Source organism: Stigmatopora argus, chromosome 6, assembly GCF_051989625.1.
Source record: "Stigmatopora argus isolate UIUO_Sarg chromosome 6, RoL_Sarg_1.0, whole genome shotgun sequence".
Lineage (NCBI taxonomy): Eukaryota > Metazoa > Chordata > Actinopteri > Syngnathiformes > Syngnathidae > Stigmatopora > Stigmatopora argus.
Genome location: NC_135392.1, coordinates 17602311 through 17627633, shown reverse-complemented (window position 1 = coordinate 17627633; position 25323 = coordinate 17602311). Strand labels below are relative to the sequence as shown.

The following is a 25323-nucleotide window of genomic DNA, read 5'->3' as shown; positions in this document are numbered from 1 at the left end:
TCTGACCAGGAGTTTAAGATGTTGTGTCAGCCATATTGTTTCTAATGTCAAAATATCTCAATTATTTCGATGGTTCATTTTACTACAATAGTTGTCACTTTCGAACAAGAAATAAAACGAAAAAAAATCAAAGTAGAATTTTGTTTTATTTAAAAATCAAGGCTACTCAGAGCATGTTTAACGAGGTAAGATGGCGGCGCCCTTGGTAAGATGGCGGTGCCCCGCCCTAGGCAAGATGGCTGCGCCCCGAGCGAGCAGTGACAGGCACAAGTGAGTTTTTTCACGTTTTAAGCAAGATATGTCTTCTTGAATTTCATGACGTCAACATAAATTTTGTTTAGCGTTTTATCTGTTTATCTTTCCTCTATTTTGAAATAAATGACTGTATCGGACGCATTGTCTTGCGTTATGGCGTTTTGCCTTTGCCACCTTGCAGTTTCATGCATGTCATGTTTTTATGCGCATATAAGCCGTACCCTCGATTCAGTCATTTTTTGTCCGACAAATGCAGCTTATATGCAAGGAAATATAGTACTTATTTATACGTAAGTGTATGTATGTGTTATATATTATTTTCATTTTACAGTGGCCGGGTGATCGAGTGTTAAGCGCACCGGCCTCCCAGTTTTGGGCTTGAGGGTTTGATCCGAGTTGGGTCCTCACTGTGTGGAGTTGGCATGTTCTCCCCGTGCGTGATTTTTTACGGGTACGCTGGTTTTCCTGCCACATCCCAATAACATGCTAGGTTGAACACTCCAAAATGCCCCTATGATTGTTCGCCTTGTGCCCTGTGATTGGCTGGCCATGGATTCAGGGTCTCCCCCGGCTGGTGTCCATAGTTGGCTGGGATGGGCTCCAGCACCCCCCGGGACCCTTTTGGGGATAAGCAGTTCAGAATATGAATGAACAAATATTCATTTTACTTTATTATACATTGCACATCTACTACTACTAGTACTACTCAGTGGCGGGCCGTCAGGGCCTTCAAGGCCTTCTTTGCTGGCCTAAGAAATATCTGAATCATATTATATTTTGTCCATCAATACTTATTATTCCAAATGGTCTGTTAGCTTCCTTTCATTGCTTTTCCCCCTGGTTGCACTGCTTCCAGATGTGTGTTTTCCTATTGAAGCATTTAACCAATCACATTTCAGCCATTATTTGTTGCCAGATCAGATCTGCCTCAAAGCCTTCACAATCAGTTCTTGCGGGCTCTGCTGCATTAAACTAGACTGTTGCTTTTAACCAATCAGATTTCGAGTTGGCAACCCCACAATGATTTTTCATAGGCGTTAGCATTTTGCTGGCTGGGACATGTCATTGCTTTCACAAACTATGATTGGCTAGTAGGCGGGCCAAAGCAGTACCCAGGCAGCCGAGATCGCAAACTCCACCCACTATGGCCGACAGAAGCAGAAGCAAAAACAAATTGATTCTGTTTGCTCACAAAGCTATTTTCCAGACGGACTTTTCCAGAAAAAAATGAAGAAATATTGGCCCACCATTAAGAAAGGGCGGTCAACTCCGAAGCTAGCAAGCCTGTTACAGCCGGGAAAATGGTGTGTGGGGCACTTTCAGCACGCTAACTTAGCTCCACAAGCAAATAGTATATTGTTGTTTTGATTTAAAGCCATTTTCAAAACGGACTATGCCGGAAATATGACAGGACAGGCTCGACTTTCATCATTAGCTTCGATGGCGATAGGAAAGAAGGAAGAAAGAAAGGAGGATGGATATTGTGTAAAAAGGATTTTTGGTGAGTAAAATTACAAATATGGTTATATTCCTAAATAATATTTCAATTGTGGGCCAAGTTCTGATATCTGAAAAGCTCCAGTGTTTGTATTTAATCACAAAATGCTGCTAGGAAGTGGATTTTACCCCAGTTTAATTTTTGGCGTTTCACCATTGACATCCATCGCTGTCTTTTCCCGGGAAAAATCACCCCCCTGGCCTCGTTGTAATGTCTCAAAAGCTCCAGTATTTGTCATACCTGTCAACCTCTGCCGATAACTGCCCTTATAAATGATTATGATTCCCCTTACAAACCCCCAAAAAACCTTACAAACACCGTACGACTCGTACTCAATCAATAAATGATGCTAGGAAGTGGATTTTACCTAATTTTAGTGCATTTTTTGTCATTTCACGTATGGACGTATCGACGTTCATCGCTGTCTTTTTACCGGGGAAATGATACTCCAGGCCCGGTTTTGATGTCTAAAAAGCTCCAGTATTTGTATTTTATCAATAAATGCTGTTTTCGGCTGGATTTTACCCCATTTTCGGGCAATGTTTGCCCGTACGCCATTGACGTTCATCGCTGTCTTTTCCCGGGAAAATCACCCCCTGGCCTGGTTTTAATGTCTGAAAAGCTCCAGCATTTGTATTTAATCATGAAATGCTGCTAGGAAGTGGATTTTACCCCATTTTTGTGCATTAATTTATTGATTATTTTTATGTGTCGCAGCTGTGGCTGCAGTAGAGGTTTTATAGCCATAAAAGAGTTTTTGAGGGTTGGATTGATACGTTGAAGGCGCTACCAGAAAATGCACCGCCCGCCACTGGTACTACTACAGTAATACCTTGAGATACAAGCTTAATGCGTACCGGGACCGAGCTCGTATGTCGATTTACTCGTATCTCAAATCAACTTTTCCCATAGAAATGAACTTAATACAAATCATTTCATTCCCACCCTCTGAAAAAACACCAAAAACAGGATATTACAATGGAAAAATGTATTTTTATTGGTTCTAATTTACCATTTACTAACAGAGTAACTCATAACCTTTGCATCATCCTACGCCAGCCACTTTTATGTCTTCACCCACTACATCCACGTATCTTTTCCTAGATCGAACTTCTAACGATATTTAGTTCCTATCTCCTCTGGACATGTCTCAAGCATCAAAGTCTGGTCCTCTGACCTTATCTCCAAAACATCCCCCCTTTACTGTCCCTCCTTTTGTCTCATTTCTCATCCCATCCTGTAATGAAAAAGGTCTCAATTGCATCTTTCCCAGATTGATATGAGTAATATAGTCGTAGGAGATATACAGAATAATCAATCTGAAATGCCAGGTTAATATGTCAAAATATAGAGATGATTTTTTGCATTAATGACACTGTACTCATGTTAATGCACAATTTTAAAAAATCTACAGAAGTATTGTTTTTAATTTCTCCTGAATGGTACTGACTCAACCATCTAGCCCAGGGGTAGGCAAACTATTCCAGAAATGGTCGCAGTGGGTGCGGCTTTTGGTTCTAACCTATAAGAGGAAACCAATTCACCAATCTAGTATCTTAGAAGTGCAATCAGTGGATTTCAGTCTTCTTGTTTAAGCAGAAACCTCATTGGTTAAACTGTTTTTGTTGGATCAGTTGGAACAAAAACCTGCACCCACAGCAGCCCTGGAGGACCGGTTTGCCCACCCTTTGTCTAGCCTCTACTAACACGTGCTCAACTACCTCACTCTCTCACTGAGTAAAATGGTTGCCTATCATTTAGAATTTGCCCTGATTTTATTCTCTCTTTTTCAATGTAACCTTCTGCATGGCAAGCGTGGCAGGAGACTCTGTCCTTATTTCGCATAAGAGATCCCTTGTGGGTAGGAGATTAAATAGAATTAATCAAGCAGGAACAAAGTTGTGTGGGAGAAGGTAGGATTAGTATGATCATTAGAGGAGGGAAAACGTGTACATGTTAGGGCCTTCTATCCATCAGATGCTGGTGATTTGATCAGAATAACTGGTGGGTGATCTGACAATCAAATAGCAAGCACTACTTGTTGAATTAAAGTTTTGTCTATTTCTTGTCCCATTAGTGTAGCTCCCAAGCAATTTCTTGTTGAATCTATAATGACCCATTCCATTAACATCCGTGTAGTCTACTGGTCTAGGCTGGCTTCTCTACTAGATGACCATATAGACCAGTGGGCCCCAAACTATTCCAGAAAGGGCCGCAGTGGGTGCAGGTTTTCGTTCCAACCGGTAAGAGGAAACTTTTCTACCAATCTGGTATCCTAGAATATGCAGAATATCCTAGAAGTGCAATCAGTGGATTGCAGTCAGGTGCTTCTTTTTTCAGCAGAAACCTCATTGGTTAAACTGTTTGTGTTGGATCGGTTGGAACAAAAACCTGCACCCACAGCGGCCCTCCAGGACCGGTTTGGAGACCTCTAATATAGACCTTCAGGGATCTAGTACAGAATATAGATTAAACTGACCAAACACTCCATCACAATTTACATATGTTGTAGGAGTCAATCAGTGCAAATAATCTGACAACTGACCTACATAAGAACAACCTGAGACAAATGTAGATTTTCATGATAGATGCATCACATTCATGCAAACAAACAAGCAAAAAGTTGTTATTATAACAACACATTGTTGACAAGCATAAAATGAAAGTTATTAAGCACTGATTCAATTTTTTAAAAGAAATCTTTGTCTATGATTTTTGTTTATTGGCTAAATTGTCTGCCATCCAGGCTGAACTTCACCCCTGATCCTCATAACCATGAAACGAGAAATTGATAGAAATAGTTACTGAGTGTTAATGTGTGCGGATGATCAACAACACAAGTGTCCTGTTTACACATCGGCCTTCTCCCAGTGAGAAAATACAGTGTATCCGACCACCAATGACCACTGTGATTGCTCGGATGCAATAGCAACACAGGTCCCTGAGGGGTTTGCTGTAAACACAATTGGGTCCTATCAAGCCTGTGTTATCGCTGGTATGGATCATCATTTTATTCCCTAAAAAGTAAATACATTTAGAAAAATATTTTGTTTCAAGGGCAGCCCGGTGGGGCGAGTGGTTAGAGCGTCGGCCTCACTGCTCTGAGACCCTGGGTTCAAATCCAGGTCGCGTCCACCTATGTGAAGTTTGTATGTTCTCCCCGGGCCTGTGTGGGTTTCCTCTGGGTACTCTGGTTTCCTCCCACATTCCAAAAACATGCATGGTAGGCTGATTGGACACTCTAAATTGCCCCTAGTTATGGGTATGAGTGTGCATGGTTTTCCGTCTCCTTGTGCCCTGCGATCGGCTGGCCATCGATTCAGGGTGTCCCCTGCCTCTGGCCTGGAGTCAGCTGGGATAGGCTCCAGCACCCCCCGCGATCCTAATGAGGATAAAGTGGCTAAGAAAATGAAAAAAAAAATGAAATTTTGTTTCAAACTTTAAAACGACATGCTACTTACCCAGTCATTTTACTGAGCAAAGGAAGGATGCGTAAAGGACAGATGATAAAGGTTGTAGATGTGGAGCAGGTATATTTAGGCTATACTGTGCTGCAGCAGCCCACCGGGATTGGCGACCGAACAAGCAAATGAAAATAGAAATGGGAGCAGAGGCACAAAAAAGAGATGGAAAAAAAAAAGAGAGCAGGGAAGTCAGGAGAAAGGGCAGGTGGAAGGTGGAATGAGGAGTTATCAAATTATAGAGTCTAGATTAACATCAGAAACTCTATTAATCATGAGTAAAGGACATTTGGCTTAATACCCATAGTTACTTACTGTGACCGCCTCGTGGTGTAGAGGTTCACACACCTAACTTTGGTGTGGGCAGGTGTGCGCTCGATTCCCGTTGGTGGCAATATGATTGTGAGTGCAGATGGTCCTGACTCTCTTTGTGTGCCCTATGGCTGACTGGCGACCAATCTAGGGTATAGTGCAGGGGTGTCAAACTGGTCCTCAAAGGGCTGCAGTGGGTGCAGGTTTTCATTCCAAAAGGATACCTTTTGCATGTGTAATCAGTTAATTAAAGTCAGGTGCTACTTATTTTAGAAGACACCTGATTGGTTAAAATGTCGGCACTGGATCGGTTGGAACAAAGACCAGGACCCACTGCGGCCCTCGGCGGAATCGGTTTGACACGTGGTGTAGTGGAAGTAATAGCAGGCTGGAATAATTTCAAAATAAAATAGCGGATACAGGAAATCCATTTACATTTTAGGGGATTCCATAAATTTTATCTTGTTTTCGTGTGTTGTGTCACTCATCTGTTCTCCATGTCTCCTTAACCCATGTCTCTGTATTTAAGTCGCCTTTGTTTGTTCATTTCTTGTTGCGTTTTTGTCAATGTCACGTCGGTGTGCGTGCCAGGTATGTTTGATTCTATTCCTTTTGGTTCATTTTTGTAATTTTGGATTCCCTGCTTTTGTTTTTGCACTTTGTGTTTAATCTCTTTAAAACCGTTTGAGTATACAATGCTGGCCTGCCTATTTCCCTGCGATTGGGTCAATGGGTCCATCACATCCACACGCCTGCACTATGTGACAGAAGGACGCAACCACATAAACCTAACAGTACTCCCCAACCACGGGATGGATACCACACATCCCAAAAGCAAAATCCAATCAAACCCAAGGCAGGGAGGGGTTTCTTGAGGGCATGAGTATCGTAGTTCACTAGAGACAAGTCTAGACGCTGTCCGAACAGCCCCTGAGAAGTCAGAGGGAGCTGAAGCGACACAGTCCTTGTCGCAAAAGAGAGTCGAAGCCGTGTAGTCCTTGTCACCTGTTAGGGTTATTAGTCTTACATTATTATATATTTGCTCGCAATGAAGAACGCTTTGCTTTACTTAGCTTATTAGTCTTACATTATTATATATTTGCTTGAAATGAAGAACGCTTTGCTTCACTTAGGATTATTAGTCTTAGATGATTATATATTTGCTTGCAATGAAGAATGTTTTGAGAACCATCGACTTCTCACACTGTCGTTCACACCGCTCCCTTGGGAAGATCCAGAGGACTTTCAATTGTTTTGAGAACAGAGATGCCGGTTGTAAAATCTTATGTCATAAACAGCAAGAGAGGCGTCGAACGGCAGAATTAACCTTGGACGAAGACGCGTCAGGTTCGATTTCTCTCTTGCAAGAACACCACAGATGAGTCTGATGTCTCCTTTATTTGTATGTGCATCTGGGAATGCCAATTGGTGAACCTATCACCACCTGAGGGGGCTGATGTGAGGCAGACGGGCGTTTCCTGCTGGGTCAAAAGTTTGTTGCGTTCTTCTCTCACGTAGTGTGGGCGTGAAAATAGCAGGATGGAGACAATCGCAGGGAAACAGTCAGTACACCCCAGACTGGACGCCAGTCAGTCGTAGGGAACACAGAGAGACAAACGACCATCTGCACTCACAATCATACTGGGAACAGCGGGAATCGAGCCCGCACATGCCCGCAACGAAATCAGGCGACAGAACCTCTAACCACAAGTCGGCTTAAGAGCAAACACACCCTTTTTTTCTTCATAGGTACATATGATGGATTTATTTATATTTTTAAAACGGGCATGACTTGATGTCAGTTAGCGAGTAGTATGTTACCCCTAATTATCTTTTTCATTAAACAATACTGCCCCGGAAGAGTGAGAACTACATCTTAGTAATTGTAGCAAATTTGCCAGTGGTTGTTTTGTATTCCTAGTGCAAATTAAGATGGTTTCCCCTTCCAATATTTACATCTAGCTTCAAATAGGGACTCCTGTAGTTACTATGGGAAAGCATGTTCTCACTACCTCAGAGATTACTTGTCCTAGGTTGAGACAATGCAGCCTTCAAGACTTGAATGTATACTGTCAGCAAACACAGTAAGTGCCATTTCCCTTTACACAAGTCACAAAGAGTGGGCCTCATTGCATGTGAAGCATACTGTCAGAGCATCTGTGAAAGTGAGCTGTAAACTCACTGACATCCCATATGGCCCCTGCATGACTTATTCACCTGCTGTCTGCTTGAGGGAAACACTAGCTTCTTCACCCCTCACTCACCTAAATGGCAAGTGATGATGGGGGGAAAACACAATTGATTCCACATCGGCATGTCAAGTGCAAAGGAACCACATAATCATTACATGCAATGAAGTTCAAATATCAAAAATAGGGATCTTTGCTAAATTATTTTTGTAAAAATGCAATTTTACAGAAAACGTATTGAGGAAAACTCAGAGCGGCCTCTTCTCATGGGTATAAATAGAAATGTATTTACATTTTGGTAGATGTTTGATTTTGTAACCTGGATCTTGTTGTCATATATTCGATCAATAATTTGGGCAGCCCAGTGGACAACTGGTTGCATGTTCTCCCCGGGCTTGCGTAGGTTTTTTCCGGGTACTCCGGTTTCCTCCCCCATCCCCAGAACATGGTTGGTAGGCTGGTTGAACACTCTAAATTGTCCCTAGGTAATAGGAGTGTGAGCGTGAATGGTTCTCCCTCTCCTTGTGCCATTCGATTATCTGGCCACCAATTCAGGGTGTCCCCCGACCTGGTTCCCATAATTAGCTGAGATAGGCTCCAGCACCCACTCACAAGGATAAGCGGTTTGGAAAATGAATTAATGAAAAAAGGATCAGTAATTTTCATATTAAAGGCTTTTGTAAACTGCAAATTTCATATGTAGAAGCATTCGTAAGTAGAGTTACAACTGTACATGTTAACTTAGCACTTTGTCTGTGTCAGAAATAAAAAAAGGAGTAAAATAATGAAAAACTGAACAGGTACAGTAACTATAAACTGTATCTGCATGATGTTATTTTGGGTCAAATTACTGTATAAGTAATTTTTCCTAGGTCTTGTCGTGTATAAAACTATCACAAGTCTATATATAGGTCATCACACTCGCCACACATCTGGTACATCGTCAGGCATAACTTGGGTATAAGAACAACAAAAATGATAACTGAACCAGGAATAAAATACTGTATTCCCAATTGAAAAAAAAATCATTTATGAATCTAAATTCTGCAGGAAAAAAATGTCCCCTATTTATCACTATACTAATGAGGCCATGCAGTCTCATGTCTACAGAGTCCAAGCGCACACACACAAACACACTCACTCACAAATGACGGTGAACCAATACCTTCACTGATAATTAGCACGATTATATTTCTCTTGTAACATATGTTCTGCAAGGCAGCCACGCAGAAGCAACCGGTGAACATGCATCAGATAGGATCACTAATGCTAATGGCAACGCTTTCCATGGAAAGCCACAGAATCATGCATTCCATCAATTAATGATTCTCACATGGAAAAGGCTGGTATCTCGCTTGGTAGCATCTTCTCCAATGAAGACAACTCTAAACATCTTGTGGGAACATGCCATTATCCTAGTTTAATGCAACATAATAGAAAAAAATACACTGCTGGAAATCTAGCTATTCACATATAGTATATATCCAATAAGTCATGCAGTTCATCGGGGACTTTTTGAATACTATAAAAGCTATTTACATACTTCCACATTATTTTATTAACCAACTTAACTCAAATAAATGTACAATTAGGGAAAATCTGAAAGGAGTCATCAACAGTTAATAAACATAATTTATTAATTGATAACCCTTCAATTTTTGCAGGTGTTGGAGAAGTGGATCCTTGCAGGTGTTTGTGGACTGACTGTTTTGGTTAGTGGTTTATCATATAAATGAAGTCATCACAAGATCAAAATTCTAAAGATATACGTTGTTATTCATTGTTATTTGATGAAACTCATCCATCCGTGCCAAATTCGGGCCTGGAAACTTATGTTTGACGAGGAGTTGCGATATGTAATAAACTGGCCAACAGTTAAAATATTTTGTTGTTTTACGTCTGACTGCAGTTTTCTAATACATTTTTGAGTGAAGAACCCGAAACATGATTCTTTTCTTCCACATCTTACTTGCTTACTACAGTTTTACTATATATGTATGTGCGCACTTTCTAAAAAAAAAAAGTCATTAATACACACTTCATTCAAGTCATCATACTATTTCATTTCATTGGATGTCAATATTTGAATTTTTTTAAGTCATGTGTAATGTTTTTCTTTTTTTCTAAATAGGTTTTAAGTTGACGGCCCAGGGTTTGAGTGTTTAGTGTGTTGGCCTTGCAGGTCTGGGGTCAAGGGTTCGATTCCAGGTCGATCCTCAATGTGTGGAGTTTGCATGTTCAACCCGGGCTAGCATGGGTTTCTCCGGGTACTCAATTTTCCTACAATATCTCGAAATTGCCTGTCGGTAGTAAGAGTGTGAGTGTGAATGGTTCCCCATCTCCTAGTGCCCTGCGATTGTCTGGCCACCGCCTGGTGTCCGTAGTTAGCTAGGATTGGCTCCAGCACATCCGCGACCGTTGTGAGGCTAAGCAGTTCAGAAAATAAATGAATGTTTTAAGTTGCCATGGTTGACTACCCCAGCACACGCACAAAAATAAAACCCAGCACTGCTTTTAACCATTGACATGAAATTGCAAGCGACAACTCTAGGGTTTGTCCTTAGGCAGCAAGTGACCATCATTTTGGAAAAAAAAATGGTATATTTGGAAAAATTGATAAGCCAAGATTTTTTTTTGTTTATTTATGTTCATTTCTTTTCATTTTATCTTCCATAGCGCACATCCTCAAAAGGGTTACAGGGGTTGCTGGAGCCTAACCCAGATGACTTCGGGCAAAAGGCAGACTACACGCTACACTGGTCACCAGTCAGCCTTAAGGTACACAGAGAGACAAACGACCATACACACTTACAATCATACCGACACCAGCGGGAATCGAGCCCACGCTTGTCCACACCAAGTGAACCTCTACACCAGGGGTCGGGAACCTTTTTGACATGGAGAGCCATAAACAATTCCTATTTTCAAGTTTTATTCCTTGAGAGACATACTCTGAATTTAAGAGTAAAAATGTGAAAATTAGATTAGATTTGTCTTTTTTGGGTCATTTTACCACTTTTACAGTACAATTCTTTTGACAACACTGTTACTTAGTTGCTAATCAATGAAAATATGCATGCAAAAAAGTTTAATTAAAAGAAAAAGATGATTGAAGTTAGAGGTAGTGTCAGCGCCATAGTGCCGACGTGACGCTCCTATTGGTGCATTTGGGACTCGGCTCTGTGACCAGCGGTTTAAGTACATATTTTACCTCACAAGTTAGCGAAGAGCCACATGCACCCATCAGAAGAGCCACATATGGCTCCCGAGCCATAGGTTCCCTACCCCTGCTCTACACCATGAGGCGGCCTGTTTGTTTATGTATAGTGTCAAAATTTTGATAATTTGTATGTAAAGTAGTTTTCAGGATTTCCTATAACAAAATACGGGGTACTGTGGTCTGCTTTGTCTAAATCGCATCTTCTTTAAAATCTGATGGATATGTGAAACATATTAATAATTGCACATTTCCTCCTTTTATTTCAGGGTGTCTATGACTTTGGTCCTGGATTTGGTGCAGGCCAATCAGCAGTTAATTCTCTACCGGTGTTTAGTAAAATAATAAAATGGGCGCTTGTGTGAAATTATGTGCTACTTATGCAAATTTGATTGCACTTTGCAAATCAGCTTCATTTTCAAATATCACTCGAGACACTGCGGGTATCACATTGCACCGTAACTTTTATCTGAGTCACTCACACCTTCTGTTATGCAATTGTATGTGTAATCTTGTTCTAGCTTGTATTAGGATGGTCCTGCAACAAACTTCTTTTTTTAAGCGGTTACCTGATCTTGAATTAAATATGGTGAATGGACTGTAAGAAACTACACATCATTGCAACACAATTATTTTAAGTCATTACACAAATTTGGTAGCCATCGAGAAAGAGACCTGTTATATGACACACTGGTTGGCACATTGCGTTTATGGAATTAATCATTTTAAAAGAAAGCCAGCACCCACCACGACCCTAATGAGGGTAAAGCAGTTCAGAAAATGAGATGAGATGAGATGTCAAGTATAGTCAAGCCCTAGGAACTGAGCACTGGAAGAAATAACAAAAAGTGCCAACTGGTTTCTACGTCCTTCCTTAAAAAGGCTTGTCATTTCCACTAGAGGGCTCATAACCCTAATAGAAATAAAACAACTGAACTCATGCTTGCATTATTTGTTCTTTCTTTGGCATGAGAACAAAAACAGAACATTTGCACATTTGCAAATGCCATCAGGCCTACTGGAAATATATGTGGACATACACTCTAAGCCTAAGGCATTAAAAAAAACAAGAATCCTAATAAATTGTAAGAAAAAAGATACGGGTTTAATGGGTTCAATGACTTTGCTTTTAAGACCCCCATATCCTAAATTATTGTTCGCCATTGAAATGATCAGAAAAGAATACATAAATAATTAATCGCAGCCTTAAATGTCATAAGACCGTACTTACGAAGCAGTGACCGGTTGTGCATTGTTCGCATTCAAATTCAAAGACGTGTTGTTTTCAGTATCTATTCTATAATGTTATTCTTGTCTTAAAACTTCAACTGGGAGTTACAAAAATCCAATGAGAATGGTTCATTTTCTGCTAAACTGTTGTTGTTTTTTAGTTCCATGCTACCATAGAGCACCCAAAACCTAATTTTTGAATGCAAGTCAAAGCATAAAATTGACTGCACACTGGCTGTCTCTCAACAATCTTATAAATCAGATCACTTCTGTATTCATTTCATTACCAGTTGTTGGAGATTTCTGAGTAGTAGTGATCAATTAGAGGCAACCATTATAGACTAACCATTGCAGATGTAGTTCAGCATTTTAAACATAACCACTGGTTGGCTAGCTTCTATTGCATTAACATTGTTATCATATTTAACGTGTTGTCTTAAGTGACCCTGTGTGTTTTCATGTTTTCATTTAATAACAGTGATTTTCCCCTTGTAATGAGGGTTAAGAGTTCCAAAATGATTCTTCAGACAGAACGCAAATGATAATAATTGAGCAACATGAAGGCCAACAGTTTGGCATTGGAAAATAATGAATGCCAGGAGAACTGTTTAACCATCAAGGTTCCTGTGTTTCTACCGCAAGGTACACAACAAAATTCAAGTCCTATTGTTATACACAAATATGCACATGCCACATTCTAACAAAAAAAATGTTCTTAGCATGTAGGTTAGGATATTTAATGCAATTGTGTATGACCATCTATAAACATTTAACATTTAAAATGGAACTCCAGCATTAGCAAGCATTTTTATGATTTGATTGATCATATATAAAGCATGCACTCCATTTCGGGGCTGTGCACATTACCTTCAAACATCCTTCTAGAAAGGAAACGTCTGATTGGCTGATGTGAGAAAGACATGAAGGTAGCAGGCGGGAATAATGGGTGACAGTCTTGTGAATACTAAACAGGTAATCTAGCTGAGAAAATGTACTTCAAAAGGGGCTCCCTCTTTTGCGAGGATGATCCTACAACAGTTCCTATAATAACCAAACCCAGCAGGACGTGAGTCATGTAGACATCAGCAACAAAACGTCCCACATATATGAGTATAGAGATGAGCGGGTGTACATGTGCGCGTGTATGTGGAAGAGGGGGACTCACCTTCCGTGGGTGAGGTTGTCAGTCGTTTGCACAGTCCCTCGACACCCCCGTAGTCCTCCTGGAGCTTGACCACCGCCTCGGTGCCGCGCAGCTCCATGAGCGAGCGCAGTTCCATGAGCGAGCAACCAAAACCTGCCGCGTGGTTGGCGCCCTCATTTCTTTGGTTCTTGGCATAGAAATCGCTGTTGGACATGTCCCCCATGATGCCAACCGGTGGGTTATTGCTAATAGGGATGGGATCAGTTTCCAAAGCGGAATTCAAGTAGACAAAAAGTAATGATAATAAATGGGTATGTCACTTGTGGAGATATTAAAAAGGAGGGCAAAATCCAATTATGGGAGCATCTATTTCAGCAGCAGAGCAGAAGAAGCAGGCAGAGGAAGATGGGAGAGGTTGCCAGCAAAGCACAGACCGGGGAGTATCCAGGTGAGCGTCGGACGGCCCCTGTGGTCAGATCCTGAGAAGGTTGCGAGGCTTGGAGAATGTGGGGGCTCAGGCTCACCACGGCTGCAGTCCGGACCCGCTCCATGTGTGGCTTCCCATTGTTACGATGCGGCTGCCGCCTCTACATGGTGGTCCTCCCCATTCTGATAGAGAGATGGAAGGAGAGAGGGGGTTAGTTCCGAGAGGACAGAAGGTGAAGGACAGCGCGGGAGGGGTTGTGTCGCGCAGAGGTACAACCACAGCCCACCACTGCGGTAACTCCGCCACTTCTGTGTCGATGGAGCGTTGCTGACAGAGCTGCTAACCTCATTCTGAGGACAACTAGAGAGAGGGAGAGCGAGAGAGCGCGGCAGGCGAGAAGACAAGGATGAGGAGGAGAGAGAAGAGGATGCTCCTCTCGGATGCGGAGAAAGAGGTGGTGTGCGCATGGGGGCGGGAGGCTGGGCGCCGCTCTGACGACAAAATGGAAGAGGCGGCATGCACTGTTTCTGTGGAGGATATGCTGGGAGAGGTGGCCGGGAGGCGGTCCCTGTGGCGTCACACATCAAGATGACAAGAAAATACATGCAATATGAAATGCTGCTAGTATTTTATTGTATTCTAACTTCTTAGATACTGTTCATTGACTCTTGCATAATCGGTTTGCCACATACCAGTGCTGCTGATCATTTTCACATCGGCGCCGTATAGAACATGCCTAGAATTACTTTTGTATTTATTAACATGATTATCTCTCCTAAACATTCCATTTGCTTATATGTTTGGATACTACATACATCGGTTCTGTTCACAGTCACATCTGTATACTTATATCTCATCTCATGTCATTTTCTGAACTGCTTTATTCTCATTAGGGTCACGGGGGGTGCTGGAGCCTATCCTAGCTGACTCCGGGCAGAGGCTGAATATATATATATATATATATATATATATATATATATATATACACACACATATATTCATAGTCTAATCAAGAGTTCTGTTTACAGTATGTTTTTTCACTGTAATTTTCACCCGTTGATAGTCAATATTGTAGCTGTTTGGTTTTAAACCAAACTGAGTACATACTAGTTTAAATATATACTCGAGTTTGTTTGCTGCTGACAATTTTTTGTGCTTTTCATTCACTTAGTCTTAAATGATGCATAGCATTCTAAATGATTTTTTGACTATAATCCACAACTGTTTTATGTCAGTTTCATAACAAAGCAGCTATTTCTTGGATTAATAAGACACTTTGATTTCACTAAAGACTTCGCACAGGGTGTGTTGAAATTCTATCACAACTTGGGCAAGAGCCGCCTCGTGGAGTAGAGGTCCACTCGTACTGACTTCGGTACAGGCAGGCACAAGCTCGATTCCCGCTGGTGTCGGTATGATTGATAGTGCGGACGGTCGTTTGTCTCTCTGTGTGCCCTACAGCTGACTGGTGACCAGTCTAGGGTGTGGTCTGCCTTTCGCCTGAAGTCAGCTGGGTTAGGCTCCAGCAACCCCTGCAAACCTTTCGAGAATGTACAGTATGGAAGATAATTGAATGAATGGATGAATGAATGACTTGGGAAATGTTTCATTATGACAATCTTCTTTAGTTCTTGTGGGTATCAATGCATGCTCTGTGTGCATTATATCCTCCAAACACACCCCCAGCAAGCCGATAACTCCATATCCTCAATTTGTGAGAAAATTGCTAATTGAGCCATCCATCTTCCATACCGGTTATCCTCACAAGGGTTGTGAGGGGTGCTGGAGCCCATCCCAGCCAACCACAGGGAACAGGAGAGGGGCACTCTGAATTGGGTACCATCCAATTCCAGAACAAAGGAACTGACAAACATGCACGCTCATAATCAGGCCGCCACCGAGTGGGAATCGAACCCAGACAGCCCATACCAAAGTCAGGCGAAAGAACCACTGCATCATTGTATGGGTCAAACTAGGTAATTTCCCATACATAATGACTTGTTGTCAAGAGAAGACCCTTGCTGCCAGAAGAGAAGAAGCTTTGAAGTTCAACTAAGGATGATTAGAAATATTGTAAAAGAATGGATAACAAAATTCTTGGCGACTATACACAAAAGAAAACAAAGCTTGCCAGAGACATCTTTTGACTTATCAAAAACTGCAATTTTTATAAATGACTCTTGCTTCAGCTGATACTCCTTAAAAATAACTTTGATGTTAAATTTGAATCTCGAAACTAAATCTTATAGCCAAAGCTTAAAGACAAATTTTGAACACAAATCATAAATTTAAATATTTAATTCATCTTTTGAATCCAAATCTTAAATCCAAATCATTGATTTTCTGTATCGTTTATCGCGGGTGGTGCTGGAGCCTCTCTCAGCCAACGACTGGCACCAGGCAGGGGACACGCTGAATTGGTGGCCAGCCAATCACAGCCCACAAGAAGACATACAACCATTCACACTCACACTCGTACCTAAGGGGAATTTAGAGTGTGCAACCAGCTTATTGTGGATTGTTTTGGAAGGCGGGAGGTAAGTGGTGTACCCGAAGAAAACCCACGCAAGCCTGGGGAGAACATGCCAACTCCATACAGGAAGGTCCGAACCTAGGATTGACGCCTAAATCTCATAACTATGAGGCGAATACGCTAAGCACTCGGTAACTAATCTAAATCATAAATCTTGAATCCAAATTGTAAATCAAAATCTTAAATCCAAATATTATATCTAAACCTTAAATTGTAAATCTTATTAAGGCCAACTGTGATTGTTTTGACTTGGATTTGATTTCAATAGAACAGATTGCCACAGAAGTGTCTGTTTGTTTTTCTTTTGTTCTTTCAGCGCGCTTCAGAGAACACAAATAGTAGTTATGGTGTCTCCGAGTGAAAAGCCACTCCATATTAACAAAAAGGGTGCAACTCGGTGTGTTGATACATGTGTATCTGGTTAATAAATGTATTTTTGATCAAACAAATATATCTGTGTGACATTTTTTCATATAAATATCCCATATTAAAATATGTTGACTGTGGCTTCAACTGCAGGGAATATATAAATTATTTCATCCATTCATTCATCTTCTGTACAGCAAGGGTGAAAAGGACCCTGGAGCCTATCCCATCTAACTATAGCTAAGAGGCCCAACATACCCTAAACTGGTTGCAAGCCAATAGCAGCAGGCTAATATATATTTTGATTTTTTTTAAATGTCGTAAAATTTGAGCACTGCGGTTTATATATATATAATCTGAAACATTTTCCACATACACAAAATAACTATTTTCCCATAAACTGTTACAAATATGATAAAAATATTGGCAGAAACCAGAACAGGGAGTCAAATATGTTGATCCAGAAGATCTCAAACATATTCAATGTGTGTGACATGTTCAGTGAGTATAGTGACCCTGCAAGTACGGGGATGGTTTCAGCTTCCAAGAATTGTGTGCAGATCGTTGCAACATGGGGCCATCCATTATCATACGGCAATGGGAGATAATGTTCTTGCATGCATGGCACAAAAAGGGCCTTACGGATCTCGTCCTGTTATTTCTTGTTTCCAAATGCCATTCAGAAAATTCACCTATGTCTTTCATCCAAGACATACATCTGCCGATACCATAATCCCACCTTCACCACAAGTCACTCTCTCCATAACATTAGTATTAAATAAAAATAAAATAAAAAAGCTCACCCACATGACGCGACACATGCTGTTTGCCATCTGCCCTGAACGGTGCAAACTGGGATTCATCCATGAAAAGAATACCTCTCCAACATGGCAAACACCATTGAATGTGAACATTTGCCCACTCAAGATGGTTAAGAGGACAAACTGGAATAAGGTCGAGACTTCAATGTGGACGACAGGCATGCATAAGACCTTGCCTGAGATGGTTTCTTACAGTTTGTGCAGAAATTCTTTGGTTATGTGAACAGCAGCAGCAGCAGCAGTTTGAGTGGCTGGTCTGGACGAAGTACACTTCCTTTGATAATGTAAAAATATATTATATTAATTAATTTTCCATACCGCTTATCCTCAAAATGGTTGCAGGGGTGCTTGAGCCTATCCCAGCCAGCTATGTGCACCAGGTGGGGTACACCCTGGATTTGTGGCCAGTCAATCACAGGGCACAAGGAAACAGACAACCATTTATGCTCACACGCATGTGTAGGGTCAATTTAGTGTTCAACTCGCCTACCATGCATGTTTTTGGGATGTGGGAGGAAACCGGTGTACATGGAGAAATCCCACGCAAGCCCAGGGAGAACATGCAAACTCCCATAGGACGGTACAAACCTGGGATTGAACCCGCGATCCCAAAACTGTGAGGCATGTGTATATTACATGGAAATGACATCTTTGACATATTTGTGTACATTCAATAAAATCCAATAAATAATCAGATGCATAATGTTTTTACTAACGTTTATGTTGGGGTTATTCTGGGATGTTATTATATGTTCATTAATCTTTAATAGTTAATGAAGCTATATTTTAACTTGGGCTATATTTTAAGTATCACCGAGCAAGCTCGAGGTCACCCTCCAGGACAGCTGGCTCCAGCTAGAGACTTCACCGAGTCCTCGCTCAAGGACTGATTACTGGAGGATACGCCTCGATCCAGATACAAGTTCACAATGAAGATCTGTGAAGGACGCTTAAATTGTTTTTGATTCAGCGGATGGCTATCAATCAACCTCCGGGATTACTCGCATATGTTTCTCAAATTATGACGCTCGGTTCGCTTGATATGGAATTGCTTTGCCGAATGGAGGCTCATTTGTTTAATTTCCAATGGAGTTGTTTTTGAGTTCCAACCTTAATTGTTATTAATGAATACCTGATATGCGATTATTGTTGCAGTTGTTTTTTACCTCGATGGTCTTATTCGGTTAGCTTATGCAATTGTTGGAATCAGATTACCTTAGATGTTTTGAATGATGTCTCGCGACTAGATGGACAGAGGAGGATGCCGCTCTTCAGAATCATCTTGGACGAGGACGAGTCGGGAGTGATTTTCCTTGCAAGTTGGTAGCTAGAATATGCCAAATGATGTCTCTCTGTTTTATTAAAGACTAATTAATAAACCTATCAGTTTACTTTTAAAGAACAGATTTTTTTCAATTCTTGCTTGGTGCTTGCTAAACTGCAAGACTTGATCCAGCTAAACGTTGATGGAGCAGAAACTAGACCAAAGCACACCTGTGAGGTGAGACAGAATATCACAATGACAGAGAAGTGCTCACCATCTCAGATTTAGTCAGCGAGAGAAAATGGTTTTCGATTTTTTCGGTTATCTCAGGAAAAAATGTGACCAGAAATAAAAAATGTTGCATTAATATTATCCTTCAGTTAGTTGGTAGGGTTATTCTTCACCATATTCACCTGATGGTGTAGGGGTTCACTCGCCTAACTTCGGTGCGGGCAAGTGTAGGATGGATTCCCGCCGGGTGGTGGTATGATTGGGCATGAGAATGGTTGTTTGTCTCTTTGTGTGCCCTACAGCTGACTGGTGACCACTCTAGGGTGTAAACCTTTCACCTGAAGTCTGCTGGAATAAGATCCTGTCCCCTTGCAAGGACATGTGGTATGGAAGATAAATGTACATTCGAATCTGCTGAATATTTTTATTGCTGTGAGTAACATATGTGAACTCTCGTCTCTGAGCCTCTTCGCCAATCATCTTAAAGCCTGGCTGTTAGACGAACAAAATTGCGATCACAATGCTGTCTAAAACTGTGCTGTGTGTGTCAGTGTGTGTGTGTCTGTGTGTGTGTCTGTGTGTGTGTCTGTGTGTGTGTGTGTGTGTGTGTGTGTGTGTGTGTGTGTGTGTGAGTGAGTGTGTGGGCCTAGAATGTGTCATTGTTTATCTTCAACCTACACAAGGGACTAATGATGAAAATTCTTCAATTTCAAATTCAATCTTACATATATACATATACACGTTCATTAACATGAACACAAATATGTTCATTAATATGTCCTGTCCCTTATTCAATACATCAATCAATCAAACAAAACAGGGACTATGTTTTGGGCCATGGATCCCAAGGCCAAAAGAGAAAAATAACAGAGGAAAACAGAGGATTCTTGGACTGAATGATGTGCATTCATTGCTAATGCAGAAGGAAGGACTGAATATGTGCTTTGTAGCAAGAAGCTGTCACATAACAAAAAGAGTCATGTGGAAAGACATTTCCAGGTAAGTAAGGCATGCTACATTTGCAAATGAGTATCCAGTTGGGGGAAAAGCAAAGGAAGGAAGCTGACAGATAATTCGGAATTAGTTAATTAGTATTCATGAACATAATATAATTAACATCAGTCTATGATTCAGATAATTTTAGGCCAGCAGGCCGACCGATTATTCATCCCAACATATATTTCCACACCTATTGACCTCAGAGAATTTCCCTAAAAAACAATCTTGATAAGCGATTAACAATAATCCAAATAACCATCTTCTTTTAATTTAATTTTGTACAATTTGTCCACTTTGTACTATATCATTCTCTGAGTCTTTTTCACCAACTTGCCTACTTTACGTGCCAAATGCTCCCTGGGCATTTGCCAAGGCGGGTACCCTGTCTCAGCCAGATTCTCTAAATGAAAACAAACAAATGATCTCTGGGGAAAAAGAAGAGATAGTGTTTACGGGGGTGTGTGTGTGTGTGTGTGTGTGTGTGTGTGTGTGTGTGCGTGTGTGTGTGCGTGGGGTGCTTGTGTGTGCATGTAGACACAATTAAGCACTAGTCTTAGGAGTGAAACTACATCAAATGCCTACAAAGCAATGACATCATAGCCGGTGCGCCACCGCGTCACTGTATAGCACTAAACCCAGCAGTTCATATTTGAGCAGCCAGTAAGGCATTAAAGAAACACAATTGTAGTTAGAAAAGACCAATAAAATGTCATATTTCTTTGCGATTGCAAAAATGTTACTTTATTGCATGTTACCTTTTAACACTGTTAGTATAAAAAAAATATTACTAATCTTTATTTTCAACAGGCACGAGTATATATATATATATATATATATATATATATATATATATATATATATATATATATAAATAAATTTATAAATATATATATATATACTTAAAAGTCTAAAATTTTCTCTAAGATGAACAGGGCGCCTAATCAGTCGGTGCGCCTAATCAGGTGGTGCGCCTTGTTTATGGGCTAAATTCAAAATGTTGTATGACTCTGACCATTTGACTGACTGGTCTCATTTCTTGCTGACACGCTACTTATTGCGATCTCAGCGGATGTTCACCGCGTATTCCATTACGGTAAATCCATTCAAAACTTCCCAGGCGAGTGGCAAGGCATTTGACTTCCGTGAGCTCGTAGCGCTTTTAACCCTCACAAACCCTCTCAGTACTCAATGAAACAGCACATTAGACCTAGACATAGACAGAGGAAATGCCTGACATGAATGACAACAGAATGTCAGTGTGAAAGCATGGAAAATGGACTGAAGCCACATTTTTGCGCGTTATAATATATCTGTATAACTGTGTACATATATATACATATACATATATATATATATATATATATATATATATATATATATATATATATATATGTACACAGTTATACAGTTCGGCTGTGTGGTGATTTCTGACAAACACTGCCTGTTATCGAAAAGGGAACTCGCACCGATGCTCTCAGAGCATGCTTAAAGTCTTTAACATTGTGAATACATGTTCGTCACCTACACCTCACAACAAACATGCGCGAACACCTAAGTGCAGACCCACAGTCTTAATACTTCAATGCCGCACTTTTGGAAATTGGCGAAGCGCATGCGGCTGCTAATTGTGATGACTACATCGACGTACACCATATAGGCACAATCTTTGCAACACCAACTGATCTGCAGGAAGCAGTTTTCAACAATCTTCAAACGAACTACCGAGATTCGGATTGGGTAGCCAGGCGAGCCATTCTGGCTCCAAAAAACGCAAACGCCAACGTCATAAACCAGAGGCTTCAAGACCTTATTCCGGGAGAGAAGCGGGTCTACAGATCTATTGACCGCACACCAAACCCCGCAGACCTGGCACAACACACCATGGAATTATTGAACTCCCTCGACTCATGGTTGGAGCTCCAATTATATGCATCTGAAATCTGGTGCCGCCAAAGCAATGCAATCGCACCCGCTTCGTAGTGACGTCTCTTCAACCAAACATTAAATTGAAGCAAAAATACTGACCGGCAGTGGGAAAGGAGAAAGTGTTTTCATTCCAAGCATGCACCTCTACCGCTCAAATCAATACGTTGGAATATACTTCCCCAGTTCAGCTGTGTTTTGGTATGTCCATCAACAAATCCCAAAGAGAAGTTGCAGGCATTCATTTGCTAGAGCAATGTTTCTCACACGGTCAACTCTTCGTCGCCAGCTTGCGTGTCGGCTCTTCATCAAAGCTGTTCCTATTCTCTCAAAAAAACCCTTGCGAAAAATGTTGTTTACAAAGAAGTTCTACAATCCTCCAATACCTCCTCGCGCCAAACTTCTGATCCTCTATGACACAGTTCTACTCAGTACCAACTCTACATGCTAAAAAAATACAATTTCACTATTCACAAATTGTCTTCGTAATACAACCCAGTTGAAATGATACGCATATAGAAACATGGCTCTTAGATAAGCCATGTACGCTTTACATGAGACTGATTAGACCATTAAAAGAAATACCACACACTCGAATCAACTGTTTGCCCGTTACGTGATGGATGCACACGTACCAACAACCTCGCCCAAGTAGTTGTCAGGCCCTTCTGCTTGTAATATAAATGTTACAGTACCTGGTATTCCAGGTCTCCCATCAGAGTACCAACCAGGCCCTACCCTGCTTAGCTGCCGAGAACGAACAAGATCAGGCGTTTTCAGGGTAGTATCGCCATAGGCTGACCATGTGCTTGAAAATTAGCTATTTAAAAATAGATCAGACACATCATATACAAAAGCTTACAGCACCTGGTATTCCTAGGCAGTCTCCCATCAAAGTACTAATCAGGCCCCGGTTCTGCTTAGCTTCCAAGATCAGACGAGATCGGGCGTTTTCAGGATAGTATGGCCGCAAGCCAATCATGTAATTGAAAATTTGCTATTTAAAAAATAGTTCAGAAACATAATATACAAAAGCTTACACATCTGGTAATCCCAGGAAGTCTCCCATCCAAGTACCAACCTGGCCCCGACCCTGCTAAGAAGTCAGAAGGGTCCAAGGACTCTACAAATAATGATGCTCAAAATCCTAGTTCAGTATGGTTCAAGAGCACAGTACTTCAGTGAGCACAGGGAGTGCAGGCCTATGATGAATGATGCGATAAGCACTTCTGTTGTTCATATAAGTCACTGGACTACCATTTTTCACAATTTTCCAATTAGCCTCTGAATAAACCTCTGGTAATGCGCTCCCCGGACTCTAGTCAATAACATGACATTTTAAGTTGTACTTAATGTTCAATGCAAGTTGCAAATATTAATTGTGATGTTAATTTTTCAGTCACAAAAGTTCATTGAGACTTAATTGTTAGTTTGATAATTTCCACAATTGAAACAATATTACAAAACAATTTACTGTAATGGCCAGCTCAGTATGGGAGGCCTGGTGGCGCGAGTGGTTAGCGTGTTGACCACACAGATCTGGGGTCCTGGCTTCAAATCCAGGTCATGTCAATCTTTGTCGAGTTTGCATGTTCTGCATGGGTTTCCGCTGGGTACTCTGGTTTTCTCTGACAGTCCAAAAACATGCATGGTAGGCTGATTGGACACTAAATTGCCTCTAGGTATGGGTGAGAATGCCCAACAACACACCTTTTGGCAGGTACCGCCCCTTCAACACATGTTCTGATTTTCATTGTCAGCTACGTGTTGCTTGCACTTGTTTGCAAAGACCTTAAAGAGAGCAGTAGAATTTGTCAAGTCTTGTCAAGCACGTGTTTTAATCTGGAACATATTGTTATGTAGAGACATGGAAATGGAATTGACAAAGGATTGAAAAAACAAGACAGAATTCCAACAAGTTAACATGTAAGAAAAACATGGATTAAGTGCACCCGGATTGGTAGCACACACCGTACGAGATGCTTCCAAGTCTATGGGAAGGAGCCTAGATATAAGTGAATTTTACAAGGCTACTAGTTTGAAGTCCGATCACTGAACCTTCATTTACCAAACATGCCAAAAACTGCGCCACCACCAAAGAAACATTAATTGGCTTCTCACTAAACTATTCCCAATAAGTTGCCCCAATTATTTCAACTGACTTTAAACAAATCTTTTTTGCACTTTGTCCACGGTTCTCAATGCTAAAGCCATGACATTCTCATTTAAACATTCTATTGTGAGCCTTGCTATTTTTCTAAGTGTTTACATTAAATTAATTCTAATTTTACTGTCTAAGTTACAAAATAATCTACGACTAGAGCAAAAAAAGGTCCAAAATCAAAAATAAGACAAAAATATGCATCCACGATTTATGCAGGGTGTCAGAATAGCATCCCATGGTTGTTGGTCAATTTTTCACGTAGATTTTTTTGGGCATGACTATGATCAAGGGTTCTCAAAAGAAAACAAGTCAAAGGGGCTAGGGCCCACACTATGAGTTTATTCTTCTGTCTCCAACAGATCTATTTACGCAGCATGTGATGGCACAAGGCCATTTATGAAGTACCGTTTTTTTTTTCTTGCTTGCCTTCATCAGAGGCAGATGCTTTTACAGCTGCTCCATTACCACCCCCCTGGATTTATATTTCTTTGTATCTATCTTTGTTTATCTTTGATTAACGACCTGAGATTGTTCACTTTGAAGTAAAAATGGAATAAGTAAACTGGTCCTTCAATATTTTTGACTGAAAGTAGAGCAGGGAGAGCAGAACCTGCTTTGTCCAGGCGGAACTCATCGGAATGGATTTAACAGGGAGCTCAGAAGATTGTCCTGGCAAATCTGTCAGAAGGGCATTGGCGGCGCGCTCTCAATTGGATTATTGAAGGCTCTACCAGGGCTACAGATGCGGTGACCAGGCTACTGGATCAACCCCAAGCTGGACGCGGTGCTCGATCTCCTTCATTGGACGTGGATAGAGCAGCCTGGTAAGGGAGAGGCCAGAAAAGGCAACAAATTCGGTACATTTCGGGACTGGAATGAAAAACCTATCTTTGGACTTGGAGAAATCTCCCAGGAATGAATGACCCAGCCCGCCCCTCAACGCCTCCGTGAGCCATCACCTCACCGCCCTCCACCAGTGCAAGGAGGCATGGATGTGTTGCGCACCATGTTGCTGCCTCCCTACTTGTGCTGTCCAGTGTATAGATTTTAATGTTGTTTTTTCCATACATTTCATTCCTTTTCCTTCAAAGGCAAGTGAAAGGCCACAATTCTTTTTTTCATCCTTCACAAGTACAATATACAAAGTATGTATGTACCTTATTTTCTCGCATAGAAGCCGTATTTGTCGCAAAAAAAGATGACTGAATTCAGGGTACGGCTTATATGCGCTCAAATTAGACTTGACATGCACGGAACTGGAAGGTGACATGCAAGACAATGCGGCCGAT

At 41.1% G+C, this 25323-nt stretch overlaps 1 protein-coding gene, 1 long non-coding RNA gene and 1 pseudogene across 12 annotated transcripts in view; 1 reads left to right on the top strand and 2 right to left on the bottom strand.

The window, feature by feature from the left end:
- atp2b2 (ATPase plasma membrane Ca2+ transporting 2) overlaps positions 1–25323 on the bottom strand; it is a 126797-nt gene that overhangs the window by 77591 nt on the left and 23883 nt on the right. For 4 of the 11 annotated variants that reach the window (XM_077603791.1, XM_077603796.1, XM_077603798.1 and 1 more), the window contains exon 1: positions 13328–14217. In XM_077603791.1, the coding sequence (XP_077459917.1) occupies positions 13328–13529 (202 nt within the window). In that variant the 5' untranslated portion in view covers positions 13530–14217. Of the gene's footprint in view, positions 1–13327; positions 14220–25323 lie in introns of those variants that run through there. The other 7 variants (XM_077603794.1, XM_077603793.1, XM_077603792.1 and 4 more) reach the window with 5 other exon arrangements.
- On the top strand, positions 9380–11840 carry LOC144076160 (uncharacterized). Its single transcript, XR_013300753.1, has 3 exons — positions 9380–9427; positions 10392–10493; positions 11202–11840. It is a non-coding gene; the product is annotated as an uncharacterized LOC144076160 (long non-coding RNA).
- LOC144076359 (5S ribosomal RNA) lies at positions 22726–22845 on the bottom strand (annotated as a pseudogene).